This window comes from Haemorhous mexicanus, chromosome 3, assembly GCF_027477595.1.
Source record: "Haemorhous mexicanus isolate bHaeMex1 chromosome 3, bHaeMex1.pri, whole genome shotgun sequence".
NCBI classification, from domain to species: Eukaryota; Metazoa; Chordata; class Aves; order Passeriformes; family Fringillidae; genus Haemorhous; species Haemorhous mexicanus.
Genome location: NC_082343.1, coordinates 74,061,944 through 74,077,789, shown reverse-complemented (window position 1 = coordinate 74,077,789; position 15,846 = coordinate 74,061,944). Strand labels below are relative to the sequence as shown.

The 15,846-nt window shown below is 38.2% G+C and overlaps 1 protein-coding gene across 7 annotated transcripts in view; it reads right to left on the bottom strand.

Annotated features, from left to right (window-relative positions):
• Window positions 1-13,128, bottom strand: part of HACE1 (HECT domain and ankyrin repeat containing E3 ubiquitin protein ligase 1) — an 88,678-nt gene extending 75,550 nt beyond the window's left edge. For 4 of the 7 annotated variants that reach the window (XM_059842383.1, XM_059842381.1, XM_059842380.1 and 1 more), the window contains exons 1-8: window positions 12,937-13,128; window positions 8,367-8,421; window positions 7,173-7,262; window positions 5,248-5,352; window positions 3,851-3,926; window positions 3,414-3,545; window positions 2,466-2,548; window positions 156-252 (exon numbers count right to left, since the gene is read on the bottom strand). In XM_059842383.1, coding sequence (XP_059698366.1) covers window positions 156-252; window positions 2,466-2,548; window positions 3,414-3,545; window positions 3,851-3,926; window positions 5,248-5,352; window positions 7,173-7,262; window positions 8,367-8,421; window positions 12,937-13,012 — 714 coding nt within the window. In that variant the 5' untranslated portion in view covers window positions 13,013-13,128. Of the gene's footprint in view, window positions 1-155; window positions 253-2,465; window positions 2,549-3,413; window positions 3,546-3,850; window positions 3,927-5,247; window positions 5,353-6,850; window positions 6,996-7,104; window positions 7,263-8,230; window positions 8,325-8,366; window positions 8,422-12,936 lie in introns of those variants that run through there. The other 3 variants (XM_059842386.1, XM_059842385.1, XM_059842387.1) reach the window with 3 other exon arrangements.
• Window positions 13,129-15,846: the final 2,718 nt, after the last annotated feature.

The following is a 15,846-nucleotide window of genomic DNA, read 5'->3' as shown; positions in this document are numbered from 1 at the left end:
GATCAATTTCATTATTAAAAAATTACATTTTGCACTTGTTTTGCCAAAGGACTACCATCTCTCAGAGGCCTTAAGAATAAGAAAAGGTAATAATGATCAGATGACACTGTAGTAAGTCACAGAAATTCACTGAAATAGTGTTGCTAACTTAATACCTGTACACAGAGATCCAGTGGAGTAACACCATTCTTGTCTGGTAAATATTTGGCTCCTCTCATCAAAAGAATTTGTGCAGTGTCTCTCTGACCATGGCTATTCAAAAGAGAAGAAAGACAGTTACTAGAGCATTTATGATCTGAGTCATAAATCTGTCTTTGTTGAATCTAACAAACAAAACCAACAGAAGCTAGAAGAAAAGATTACTGCAAAAGAGCAGTGCAAAATTCAGGCTACTTATGAAGTCAGAGTCGCTCTCATCATTCAGAAATGATTCATCCTAGCCTCGCCTCAAATATTTATGAGCTGCATTTCCTGCAAAAAGAGAGCTCTTTCTCAATTTACATCCTAATTTACTTCAGAGAGGAAGTTATCCTTGCCAAGTTCTTTGCTCACTTCTATCATATTAGGGGGAAAACAATCTAATTGTGCTTTAACCATCAATAAAATATTAGCAAGATGTTTTTACTGTTAATTTTTTTTTTGTACAAGAGATAAATACCTCACTCAAACGGCTCTAATTTCTATATATAAATGTCTTGCATAGCCTCTAGAAGTAACGAGTTTACTTTTGCATTCAAAGTCTATTCACTGATCTGGTTATAGACTGTATAGGACCCTCAATTCTCTGAAAAATTTCCCAACATGCTAGCATTGCCTAGAAAACAGAAAAAACAACTATTTATGCCTCTCAACACTTTCCCAAATCCTTTCTTCGGAAAAAAATGAGAAATTGAGTACCAGTGATCAGAGGTTTACTTCTTTAGGAACACATGAAATGATTACTTGAATATTGCCTTTACCAGCATTAAGTGCATATACTGCCAAACATAACAGAGAAGTGTCTTAAGGGTGAAATGAAAGACTAATAAAAAAGACATAGCAATTAAGGTATATAAGTTTTTCAGTAATGTTTTATTCCTCAAGCTAGTTTGCAGTACACCCTTTACACCAATGGACAAGAGTATTGGCATTCTGGAACATCCAAGAGGCTGCCTGCATCCTCAGCCTGATAGGTGCAGCCTATCAGTTCAGAAAGAGCACAGGTAAAGTGACAACTAACAGCTGAGGGGCAAGAGGTAGCTTCACTGATCTCTCAATAACTGACAGAAGAGTTCTCCTCAGTCCTGCCCTTCCAGCCCAGGAAGCCAACAGGTTAATTTGATATACCAGACTTTGTCTCAATCCAAACACTAAAGGTCAGAAAGGAGCTAAGACTAATGGCCTACTAGCAGCATCTTCATTGTAATTCTCTAGACTAAGTGCACAACCCCACACATTGACAAAACAGATGCTTCAGACTCAGACTTTGAATACTGATACCCTTCCTGCAGCTATCATCTGCCACTGCCACCATATCCTGCCCTCCCTGTCATCAGGAACCTACAACCTTTCTTTCCAGGTTTGCTGTACTACACACCCTGTTCATTCTACCCTGCCAGATGCTCCAGTTGGTAATTTCTAAAGAATATGACTCCTGTACTTGCCACATTCCCTTCCTGTGAAAAACCTCCAAGCCAAGACAAGCTGCTTACTTCTTTTAAAGTGTGTACAAATATCAGCCCCTAAATCAAGGACCAAGGCTAGCAGCTTGCAGCTAGCAGCATTCTCTACTTCCCTTCTTCTTAACTGCCACAAGTCAACATACACAAGTCAACACTCCAGAGACACCAGCTCCCAGAATGTAGCTCTTAGCAGAGCAGCAGGTCAGTCCATTTCTCCTTTTGCTTACAGTAACAGTAATCTTATGTGAACTATTTAACCTGTAATCAAAGCACAGGGATTGCAAAAATTGAAAATGTTCTAACAAATTGCAGAAATTATCTGATTAAAACAAAAGATCATTTATCATATGTGTTTACTTTTGAAATTTAACTATGAAGAAAGCATAATTGATCAAAGCAACAATGTAATTTTAACTCAATATTGTAACTTTGACACTTATATGCACATTTCATGTATACTGTAATACCATACTGTACATTAAGGAATAGCCAAACTTGCCTTATAAAGGCTCTGGTTTTAGTGTACTCAAAATAAACTAAATTGGCAGAATTCATTTTTTCAGAAAAGGGTTCAGCAGTCACCAATTTATGATTCATGCTAGAACATGTACAGGTAGGTATGTGTTTAACATGTCTGTTAGAAAGAGCTACATAAGCATTCAGTACTAACCTAAGTATTATGATAAGACACTAAACCACACTCAAAAATGAGACAAGATTAAACAGTCAGCTTTTATATTTCCTATATTTTGTAATTTCTAATTAGTTATTGCAAAAGGTATTCAAAAGTTAAAAATATATAACCTGCAAGCAAAATAAAGTGGAGTTGCCCCAGAAACATTCGGCCTGTTTATGTCTGCACCACTGTCCAGCAAGCACTGCACTGTCTACAAGAGAACAAAACATCACCTTTAGAAAAAGAGCAGTGGAAAACACTACTGGCTTGCAAATATTTAGTGCATGTCTAAAATACGAAAACGCTGAGCACACTCCCAAACAACTTTTGTTATATTTCAGTCACATAAATTTGCTACATTTATAGGTAACAGTTTTTCAGAATTTGGTCTTCTAAAATCCAGCACGGACAAGGACAACAGAAAAGATCTAGGTAGAATTACAATTTATTCTTTTCAGTAGTAAATAGTTCTGGTGGCAATCTGTATAACTCTATAGAGCTCTAATGCAGTTCAAGTAAAGTATCCAAACCTATACTCTGAATATAAATAGTCAGCCCTAATGCAAGGCCAGACATAAAAATTATTCGCACAGATCAATAATGAAGAGTTTATTTGAGCTTGTTTACTTCTAAAGTTAAACTATAACTGATCCAACTCTGTTTTCATTTTTTATTCACAGTAAATTAATATTTCAGATTTCAAAATCACACAATCGCTTACACAATTATGAATTAAACATATTCTGAAAAATAAGGCAAAACATTTTCAAACATTTAAAATTACATAAAAACTTGATAATAACAAGCCAATAACAGCACCACAGAAGAGCTGAACAGTATACATTAAGTCATCTCAACACCCATAGGCACTGTGATCAGTCACCTCCACAAGAATAAATAAGTTGTTCCCATGGAAGTGCATGCAGTCGATACTAAGACACACAACAGCATTCTTCACACTTGTAGCCATTACCATGTGCATTACTACTCTGATGTTTATAACAAAACCACAACAACTTTGAGGCATTACCAAGTTCTTCACAAATCAATTGTGTTCATACAGTTTAGAAACTTACTGTCTTGTGTCCATTTTGACAAGCTACATGAAGGGCTGTCTGTCCCATGGCATCTTCAACATCTACATTACTGACGTGCTGAACAAGATCATGAAGCAATTCTGTTCGTCCATTGACAGCCAACCAATGAATCTAAGCACAAAATGAATATACATGTGTTTCCTTTAGCAATGATATATATCTAGCCTATAAAAATGATTTTAAACCTGGCTGTATTATTGTCAACACTTTCACAAAGAGAAGCTTTGTATAATATTAGGAGAAGCTTTGAACAATACAATCATATGCTTGGATATTTTGATCACATCTTGAGATTCTTGATGGCACTGGACACATAGCAGTTTGGTTTTATGTGTGAGATGGCAAAAGATTAAAAACTGAGAATCTCCAAAGTCTTCATTCATTTTATGAACATCATGATAATTAACAGCACTTACTGCAGTCAAGCCTTCATTATTACAAATGTTGACATCTGCACTGTATTCCAGCAGCTTGCTCATACATTTTTTCTGGCTGTAAGCAAAAGAATACATTAAAATCCAGTCAGGGAAAATAACTTACAAAGACTAAATATCTCCTTAGAGCTCCACTAAATCTAATTTATGACTGTTCTAGGCATAACAGGTGGTTCCAATTTACAAGGAGTACAGTACTGAGCACGTGAAAGAAGTGATCTTCACAGACAGTGCAAAGGTAGCAAACAACAACATAGGGCTAAAATCATAGCTGTTTTTGTGGAAAGTGCAGAACCACTTAACCACTACTCTAACAGTTTCAGCTCTGCATGAACCACCCTTTCAAGACAAAAAGCATGAGTTCAGCTAATAGAAGTCCATGAAGTTCACTGTTGCCTGTACATGTCAGTGGACATGTTTACAGTACACCACTAAATCATTACTTAGTGAGACAGTCATTGTAAAACTAAGCAAATCCTTGTTAAGTACAAGCATTTTCTTAATAAAAGTAGAGGTATTTTTTTCCTAATTCATGTTTTGTTTGGTTTTTTAACATTTTTAATGCTCTAAGTGCTTTACCTTTACAAATTTATTTTCCTTTTCCTTTTTATTTCGTACCTTTCACACTTTTCTTATAGCTCATTTCCACATTACTGTCTCCTGAGTGTATTTCTGCATTTCATCATACACCACTTGCCTGCTTCTCTCCTGTCCTACAAATAGACCTCACACATACCCAGAAGCCACTAAACACTACCACCTCCTCACCTGAAGTACCAGCTGTGATACAATTCAGTTATTGTATCACACACATCTTAAAAAGAAAAAAGACAACATTACCTTCACTTTTAAGATCCTACTTCTGGAATTGTGTATGTTTTCACAAACACAATTCCAGAAGTAGGATCTTAAAAAAGTACTTACTCACTGCTTTGGAGTTCTTTCTCTGCCTCTCTCCTAACATTGTGCCAACATTGTATTCCTTTTCTTGCAGGAAAAATTTTCTTAGAGACACCATCTCAGAAAAATCAGAAGTCTCTTGACCCCCTCCAAGCCCTCCAAAGCCTTTTTTCTTACTCAGCTAACTGGAAGGTGAATGTATCCCTCGTTCAATTACCGTTGTAAGAATCATTATGCCCCCAATTAACAGAAAACACTAAAATAACTGGTACTGGAATTGGTATTTTAGACATGACTTACTATTTATAAAATATTATTCTGTGAATACTCAAAGTAAGGATTTTAACCTCCATGTTCTCGATTTTCAAAAGTGAAAACCAAAGCTGTTTTTTTGAACTATGCAAAAATATTACAGAACATGCCAGCTCAAGTGTATTATGCAAAAAATGTTTAAGAGCTTAAGGATTTTAAAAACTTACCCATTCCTTGCTGCTAAATGGAGAGGAGTGCATCCTGAGATGTCCTGATAGTTTGGATTTGCTCCTTTTTTTAATAACAGAACAAGGCATTCAACTGATCCACAGCTAAGAAGAAAATAAGAAAGGGGAAAAACTGTAACAAGGATATTTACAAATCAGTATTGGCATAAAGACAACAGCAACATTAGGTACAGATCACACTCACTAGAACATCTTTACATAAAATTGTTTTACACCCTCATAGTTCAGGCTACACAAAGCTAAAGGAAAGTCACTTAATGCAGCAAGAAGTGACCAAATATAACTGGTAGCAATGAAGAGATGCCAGCCTACTCTTTGATTTTAATGACTTTAAAACACAACAGTGAGTCTTTAGGACTGTTAATTCTTTAAACTAAATAAGTTTTGCTTTCAATTTCCTCTCACCTCCCTCATCCCTACTCTGTTAACAGGACTGAATTCTCCATTAAAGATTTTGGGATTTGTTATGCTTCTGTGTCTGGAAGTTATGTTAGAAGTTTGAATACCAGGAAAATTCCAAAACTTGTACAAATATTTATTTGCTAGTACAAATATTTCTTTGCTATCAATTTTGAACCTGTAATAAAGAGCTGAACTCTTTTACTTTACATAATATAGCAGCTCTTCAGGATAACCAATGTCACTAAGAGGACAGAAACTCTGCATTACATATTTATCTTGCTCCTGAACTCTTTAAGAGGAAGAGCTGATTGAAAAGATAAACAGAGTACTTTTGTATCTGTTGCAACCAGCTAATAAATTTTTACAAATCTTCCCAACATCAGAACTGCTACACAACAACCCAAATAAACTGAAGACTAACTGTACAATATGTTGCAAAACCAGCAGCTTGACCCCTTTGTGACCCAATAACTAAGTCAAGATAAAAAACAATCCAGAAACTAAGTGTAACACAACTTCTTGTATTTTTAGAATCAGGAAATACAGTGTATTTTCAAATATACTTCTAAAGCATATGCTAAAAATTTGCTTGCATTTTTATAAGTACTTCCTTAAGTAAATTTTATATAAGCACTACGTAATTCTGAAATGAAATAGTTCGGAAACAGCTATTTCTAATAGTCTGTTTAAGAAGCTGGAACTTCCACCTTTATTATGATCAAGTAGAGCTATATATATGCAATTCTTCTACTAGTTCCTTTTTTTGTTTTTTGCACTTTTTTTACCATTTAAATGAAAGAACTTTCAAGGGGAAATAAATACAGAGCATTCATTCATCAGTTTAAAGTTTAGTTTCCTGAAAGGTCATGTCAAAAACTATCTGGTTAATTTCTATCTATATGATGGTAACCTGTCTGTTTCTTGGCAGAGTTACATATAAAGTAGAGTCATCCCCACTGAAGAGCTATACAAACAATAAATAATGTAGATCAAAATTTGCACTGAAGCCCTCTATACAAGATACAAAACTTACTAGAAGTGAGCTCCTGAGTTATATTCCCTTCAGTTACAGTCACACAAAGTACTGTGGAACAGCTGCTTCCCAACAAACATCCAAATGCTTCCCGTTGTTTTAGAATACCCCAAAAACAATCAGCACCTGCAAATAAGAGTTCCCTACCTCTACAAAGGCAAGAGTAACCCAGCTACACAGGATGCACAGCATGGCTGCATTATTTTAAAAGACTCGAGATTTCACAGAAAGGTAAAAATGTATCTAGCCAGACTTCCTTCACTGGAATTTGGAATGCCACTTGATACCATGCGTAAAAGCTGTCCTCTTTATGAGGGAGGCACATTACTAGGAAGAACAAACAAGATATAAAAAGTGTGAAAACAAAATGTTAACTGACACTACAGAGTTTTCCAGCTTACATTGGTGCCTTAGATTTGTGGCAATATTTTCATTGTTAACCTCTGGACTGGACTCAAGTAAGTCTTACTTTGCTGCAATATGAAGCAAACTTCTCTTCACACGTCCAAAGGCATAATTCACATCAAATTTTGAATTTGACAGCAGCTCTGAGACAGACCTTCAAATAGAAAAATAATGTTTTAATTTTAAAAATAGCTCACAGTATCCAAGCAAAGTTTATACTCTAAGTTGTACATGAGTACTCTATTTCTTAATTAATCACTATTTCTTTTCCATCCAACTAATTACTAAGAGATCACATCATTTTTAAGCATTTGCTGATTAAGAATACCTTTCCATTTCTTACTGTACCTAAAAAATTAACAGTGACACTGGGAAACTGTTCCAAATGTAAACTAGTAAGAATTAGACCAAACAACCAAATCACTTCTTTACAAATATGAAAAACAAGCACTTCAACAGCTTGGTTTAAACAAAATATAAATTTTCAATTCCCCCCTTATCACAATCACCCCAACCACATATCCAACAGTTTTTCCAAACACAGGCAAAGTTCAGAGGAAAGACTGGTATGTGAAATCAAAATGATGAAGTAGAAGGATACAAGATCAGGATAAAAAGTTTAAATAGGACCTTTCAACTTCCAGTAATGGGCTGATCACATAATTTAAAACCCTTGCATGAGATCTCAAAATACTGCACAGCAGAACAAACGTTTATCCTGGAAAAGCAGCTTTCTCTTTCAGTAAGAGTTACTGACTGCTTCCCTACAAAATTCATGGAAGGAAGCACCACTTAGCTGGCATTATACAGCCTCCAGGTTCCAAGCACTTTGAGGACAACTCAGTAAGAGAAACAGCTGCTCATATGAGGAATTCCAGAAGTCTCAATCTCATTGTCCAACTCTTATTCCATGTCTTTATGAGATGTCTAATAAGACTAAGAGCTTCTATGTCATCCATAAATACACACCCAGAACTAAGACACAATTACAAAACAACATTTTTGTTCTTATTCTAGGACAAATCTCCCTATGTGCTTCAACAGAACAAATCCCAGTTCCAGTCTATGGCATAAATCAAAACAGGCAAAAGTATGCTGGGATGCACACAGTCAGTGACTAACTTCAAATTAGAACACAACTCAGCAATTCAGCAGCTGGACTTCTGAGAGTGCTTTAGGAGCTAGGACTTCAGCAAACAGGCTGGCTTTTTCAGACCTAAAAAAAAAAAAAAAAAGGTAAATTTAAAGAAGCTCTCACCTGTGCTGGTCAGCCATAACCATTGGCATCAGTGTATAGACAGCAGTTTCATTATCTGGGAAGAAATTAAATTACTCTGTTACCATAAAGATATATTTTTTTTTAAATAAATGTATCTAGCAACACTTATTTACATTTTCAAGTGTTCACTTGAAACAGATAATTTTTTTTACACAGATTCTACACACCCAAAGTTTCATTAAAAAGAAAAGGCCATCACATTTATTTAGATAAAAGAGAGAATTAACAGAATTGTAATATATGAAACTTCAATGTGGTTTTTTTTCTTTTACAAAGTAAAAAATACAGAATTTTCAGTGGAGTGTCAATTTCTTTGAATTGACAATCCTGTTCACTAAATCCAAGTTTTTAAGAGATGTGCATTAAAAAAATCCAAACAAAACAAAAACACTTAACTATTTAATTTTAAAAAGAAGGACGCTTCCTATCTTCCAAGGTGACTTCCATAGTCCTGTGGCTATGATTTTGTAGTAGTGACTTTTAAAAATTACTTCATAACCATTCCATTTTGTCTCTGTACTTGAATACCTGAGTACAATAAGTTTCATTTTACTTTTTAATCGCTAATCAGTTTCATATTTCACACTTGAAGACAAACAAAGAAAGGCCAAAGACAAAGTCTGTGTGGTTGAATGTCAGACACACTGACATTCAGCCACACAGACTATGTCATCACTACTGCTGCAAATGCTAGCACACTGCATGGGTGTGATGAGCCTGTTTGGTCACTTACAGACTTCCCGAAGTAAATACTCTTTTTAGAAGATTAATTTGACAAAACTTAAAATATTTTAACATATAATAATTATGAATGGTTTTATTGCACAGTAATTTTTTCTTTCATTATGGACAATTATTGTAATTTTTCCCTTCAACAAGCTACCCATTTTTGAGAGTACAATCTCCACAGATTGTTCATGTAGACACTAATTTATGACAGGAGGGGCTATGCTTTCTGAGAACCCAAATATATGGTTTCAGGGTATGGAAATACAGGACTGTTTTCAAAAAATTATTTTCAAGTTTTTCCTCATCACCTTCCTTGATCCAAACTTACAAAGCAACCAGAACAGGAAGAATTAAAACAGTCCCAAACAAGCACAGTATATCATTTCTTTTACATACCATGCCTCTACATAACCACTACTTCCACTAGGTAGGCAAGGCGGCATCTACTGAATTTTAAATAAAGATTCTTCAGAATTATGAAGTGGAATCCAAGAAGTTGTTATCATGCTGCAGCTATGCTCTTTGTTGTTATTGTTCTACACTGCTCCAAGGTTACTACTGCTATCAGCCATTTGAAGTTGTGTGTCCCTAGCTAACAAAAGAAAGCAGCAACGCATCTTTTTAACAATCTATTATTACCTTTGAACACTGGACAGAGATAATTCAAATTCAAATCACATTTCATCAGCTACAAAAATTTTAAAACAAAATTTTTAAAAATCAACATTGCTTATAGAAAACACATGGTGCAAGAGACACAAGCCTCCCAAAACAACAAATTATGATTAAACATTGCAGAGAGTCACCAACCATCACCAAGCTAAAGTTTGAACTCTTTACAAAGTGTTTCTTATGGCAGAGTTCTGAGAGCATCAGAAAACTCCATCTCCAACACACACCCCTAGAATTTGACTGCTCAGGGAAGAACAAGCTGGGAGGGAGGGGACACAGAGAGAAAGAATCCTGAAACAAAATTAAATAGATGCTAAATAAATATCAATTGTGGAAAATATTTGAGCACTTTTTCAAAATCTATCCATGATTAGCTCCCAGTATACGCAACTAAAAAAAAAAATATCTTGAACTCTGTTTCAAAGAGCTTTGGGCAGGAAGATAAAGCTCTCCAAATAAAAATAAAAAAAAAACTAAAGAACTTCAACTAAATTTAAACATTACATCCTTATATATTTCCACAATCAGGCCCCATACAAGACATCTAAAAAAGGTGAAAAAAAACTTCTACATATATCAGCACACTTAACTGAAATGCTTAATATTGATTCTAACTATATTTAATTATATTGCAAGTGCAGTGATCCAGAAAAAGTCCATAGTTAAATACAAGTGTAGCTGGGCCATAACAAACATTTATGGCACAATTACAAAACCAAGCCTTTTGCTATTCTATTAACAAAAATTACACAGTGGAGCACATGCAGATTTTCCCAGAGTTTTTCTGTAAGAAGTAATTAAGAGGGTGTGGGACTAAGGATCTTTTATGCCTGTCTTTGGTGATTATTTTCTCTAGTCATAAAAAAATCCAACTGACATAAACTACGTGACAGCAGGTAGAGAAAAAGTATTATACACCTCATGGACTCACCGAACTTATTTGCTTGCAATTATATAAAGATTAAAAAAAAGGCACACCAAACAGTGTCACAGCTTTGGGCCACAAGACCTAGTTTTCAGTCACTGAGCCTCAGTAGCATCATCCGGAAATTTGTGTCAAGCTCTCAAGCGTCCAGAAAACAATTGCTGGAGGATACTTTGGGAGAGTGATTAAAAAAGTTCTACTTGTGAGCTCAGGGTATTAATTGGCACTGGACTCAAGTGTTAAGACTTGCTTTAAAGAAAAAAACCCTTGAAATTCATCATCTCGAATCCTGCCCTGGCAAGATACACTGACCACTTTATTTCCTCAGAGATACCATCATGAAGTTGACAAGAGATCACAATCTTAAAGAAGTGTCAGCACTGTGCACATAATACCCTAGTGGCTATGGCACATGCAATGGAACTTTAATACTTCCATTTAGTGGGATTTACTGCCTTCTTCAGCATAAGTAAATTCAAACATACATCTCCATCTCCTGCAAGAGAACCATGACTCTCACTTTAAGGATGGAGGAGTAAACTATGTATCTTTCAAATTAAATGTCAAATTAAAGTTATTCAAATACAGTGGGGGTAAAGAGGAGGGGAGTCATAATTCAAGAGGCCAGACACAGCACACAACAAGCCACCAAACTACATATTATCCTAGACCAGCATGGAATATCCCAAGCTGATCCTGTCAGTACACGTTTGGAACAACATACTACAAGCCAAACCTGCTTCTCAAGAAGAGTTTGGGCAGACCTGCAGAAACCTAAGGAACACCAAGGTCAAGAAAGAAGATACCTAACAAGCTGAAACGGACCCAAAGTTGGATGGCCATTGAGCAGAGACCTTCTTGCAATGCAGTTTGAGATTTCAGTGTGTTAAGCCCATTTATCTCCTAATATCAGTCCCACTGATTTGTTTCGTGCAATTCCTAAGGAATGCATAGAATTCACATTCCTTCTGCACTACAGGATGATAGAAGTACTTGTTCCAAAGGTCTCGGGGCTTGCACTTGCACTAGAGAATGACAGAAATACTTGTTCCAAAGGTCTCAAGGCTTGCACTTGCACTGCCATTCCACAGACATAACTACCTATAAAATGTAAGATAAAAATGCCCAAGATGCGAAGAAAACAAACAAAAATTCAGAATCAATTTGCCTACATTAGTACTGAGGTAAATTTAAAGCAGCTCCAATTGACAAAGGTTGTGCAACGTATTATTCATATGAGCATCTTCAATCAGTTTAACTGATGCTACTCCATTATTTCTGTAAGCCTAAGCTTCAGTTAGTAGTATTACATCAATTTTCACTGCTGCCATTCAAAGGCTTACAAGCAGCAGCAAAATCTGCCTGAAACTTGCCTATCAGGTGAAATTTATGAGCAACTGCACTGCAAGACACTGGAACGGAGACAGGTGACAATAAGTGAAGGGTGAAGTTGCACAGTTCAGCAGGACACCAGGAAGTCCAAACAGGGAATGCACGGAGAAAACAAAATATTACTCCCTCTCCTCCACCACTGCAGATGAAAGCTGGCAGACAGGCAGCCAAAGACTCATCCATTAAAGTAAACACTGAAGAAAGCACAGTGACAGCACATGACTCACAAGAACAGAAATTCTGCACATCCAAGAGTTTTACAGTTAGTCCTCCCAAAAACTGGACCCGGCTGGAACAGCAAACCACTTGCCGTAAGAGCCTGAAGCTCTCCTTTCAAATCCATCCTCATATGGGGGACCAGCACCCATGTGAAGCAGTTTAGAGCCAAAAAAATTTAGGCTGTGACGGGTGACAGTGACTTACGATACCCTTCCAAACAAAATTCAGCACCGCTAAAAGACAAAAAAAAAAAAAAAAAAAAAAAGACCAAAAAAAAAAAAAACCACTAAGACTTTTCATCACTACTCTGTCATCGACGAGGCACCTGGCGAAGGATTTAGAAGCGAATACAGCCGGCGTCCGGCACCCCCGGCTCGCCCGGGCTCAGGGCGGCAGCAGCCGGCAGGGATCCCCCGCGCCCCGCCACGGAGGCGGCGAGGCAGCGGGGGAAGGAAGGGGACACCGCTGTTGCTGTCAGCACCACAAACAAACAGAGCCTGTCAGAAGCGGAGAGAGCCCGTTCCCATCCTCCCCAGCCGCCTCAACTCATCCCCGCCGGTTCGGGCGCGGAGGCCGCCTGGACCGACCGCTATGTCAGGGCCCCGCTCCTACCGTCCGGCAGCTCCACGGTGCGGGCGCGGCGCAGGGACCTGGTCAGCCGGTTAAGCTGCTCCATGGCTCTCTCCATCCTCGGAGCGCCCAGCCCGGAGCCGCGGACACCCCCCGCTGCCACCGCCTGCCCTCCCTCAGCCCATTGCGGCGCTGGCGGCGCCGAGGCCGCCCAGGCCGCCGCCACCCCGGGATGCTGCGCGCATGCGCGGGGCGGAGCTGGGGGCGGAGGCGAACTCCCTCAGTTTGCTTTTTCTCCGAGGGAGGAAGGGGGTGTGGGGGATGAATTTTTAAATCTCGTAGAAAATGGATCTGTGTTACAAATAAAAATAAAAGAGCGCTGCCTTTTGAAGCCGCCCCTGCCAGGTGATCCTGCCCGTGCGGGCTCATTTCCCCGGAAGCACAGAAGGGAATGGGGCTGCAAACGCAGCTAAGCGGGACAGAATCACAGAATCGATCAGGTTGGAAAAGACCTCTGAAATCATCGAGTCCAACCTATGACTGAACACCACCATGCCACCTAGTGGCACCAAGTGCTACACCCAGTCTTTTCCTTAACACCTCCAAGGATGGTGATTCTGCCTCCTCCTTGGGCAGCCCATTCCAATGCCTCATCATCCGTTTTGTGAAGAACTCCTTCCTGAGGTCCAGCCTAAACCTCCCCTAGTGCAGTTTAACACTATGTCTTCTCATCCTGTCGCTGGTTCCCTGGGAGAAGAGACCAACCCCACTTGGCTACAGCCTCCTTTCAGGTGATAAGGTCACCCCGATCCTCCCTTTCTCTAGGCCAGACCACATGAGCTCCCTCAGGTGCTCCTCAAAGAACCTGTGCTCCAGACCCTTCACCAACTGCATTGCCCTTTTAGTGCCTGGACAAAATCTACAGACACTTGGAACTGTGCAAGGAAACAGCTACAAGCATGAGCGTGTCAATTCATTTCTTCCTCTAGGACAATAATACATATTGTAAAGCGTGACAGAGCATTCAGTGTTGGGTATTTTGGCTTTAATGATGCTTCAGGTGTTGCTGCAATCTTGGCAAACCAGGGGAGTATGGGCTACGTAACAATGCTGTAAAGTGAGAATGAAAAAAGTTATGTAAAAATTGAATGTAAAGAAAACATACCCCAACAAGATTTTATTCATGATCAGCTTCCAAATGCAAGATGGTATATAGGACTCCACAGGGATCTGTTGTGATCTGTTTCTGTGTAACGCTTTCATTGTTTCATTCTGTAAAATGCTCCAATGACTCCGACTTGGAAAAATGAAGAAAAGCTGTCTAAGATTTGAAAAAGGTTCAGAAAGGACAACAAGGACAATCAAGAATCATGAGATAGTTTAAATTGGAATAGACTTTTAAAGGTCACCCATTCCAACCTCTCTGCAATGAGCAGGGACATCTTCAACTAGATCAGGTTGCTCAAAGCACTGTCCAACCTGACCTTACATGTTTGCTGGTCTGTGGCATCCACCTGTCTGGGCAACCTGTCCCAGCGTTTCACTACTTTCATTGTAAAAATCATTTTTCTTATATCTAATCTAAATCAACCCTCCTTCAGTTTAAAATCATGACCCCTTGTTCTATTGCAAAAGGCTCTGTGAATTGGATTCCATGTAAGTGAGAGCTGACTTAGACTCTGCTATCTGGGAAAGAACACTGTACAGGACAAAGTAGAAGTGGAAAAATATGAATGTCATGAAGATATAACCTGGGCAAAAAATTAATTTAATTTATTACCAAACAAATCAGAAGTCAGTCCTCCACAAACTTCTCCAACATATATCCCTTCCACAGGCTTCAGTTCTTCATGACTCAAAGCATGAGTCCCTTCCATGGAGTGCAGACCTTCAGGAACAGGCTGCTTCCATGTGGGTCCCCACAGGGTCACAACTCCTGCCAGCAAATCTGCTGCAGCACAGGCTCCTCAATGCACAAAACCTTAGAGAACTATTTCCTTTTATTCCAAGTTTCATGGGGCTGAGGTTAGAGTTTATTAAATTTCTAAATGCTCTCACTAATGCAGAGGATTAATTAAGTGACCACTTGAGGTCCATTTCCTTTTCTGTGAGAATGATTCAGACACACCTAATATTGGAACTGCAATATGTATGGACAGTTCATAGAAATCAAAGAAGAGGAAAGTGAGGAAACTGGAGAATATATTCCTTTTTCTGAATTAATATCTTTTGAAACCCTCTGTAAGTACAATAATACCCCTTCAGTGCAATACTGCCACAAGACCTATTTGGTGGCATCTTTTAAAAGCACCAAAATAATGGGCTGAAACAAGAACATTAGGAGTATGCAATCAGTCACAAAATGATATCATTTTGTATGTATTTAGCTTCTAATTCAGTGCTAAATACAAAATATATTCAGGATGCATCCTCAAAAGTTAAAGGATTGATACAACAGTATAAAATCCTTAGTAAATTTTTGTTTTAAATATAGAGTTTTTTACTGTGATCTGCAGTCAGCAGGGAGGAAATGCTATTGGTTGACACAGAGAGATAATACAAGTTCTTACTCTCACTTAGCCAGCCTTGCTTGATCTCATTGTGGTATAAATTCTTCTTAGTTCTTCTTGGGACAGAGAGAAGATAAAATCTTGGTGTTTATTATCTTCCAAATGGTCACAAACTGCTCAGGAAAGAAGGGAATGAGTATACATACTAACTGACTAATTTCCATAGCAATAATCTACACAGTCTCCCAACCCTAAACACAAGGTCTTCCTTGACCTAATAACAGGTTCTTCTACTCTCTGTCTCCTGGGGTCTTTGTGGTTTAGCCACAGCCAGCAACTCAGCCTCTCCCAGCCACTCATTTACTCCTTCACGGTGGGATGGGGAAGAGAATCAGAAGGGTAAAAGTGAGAAAACTCATGGGTTGAGACAAAGACAATTTAA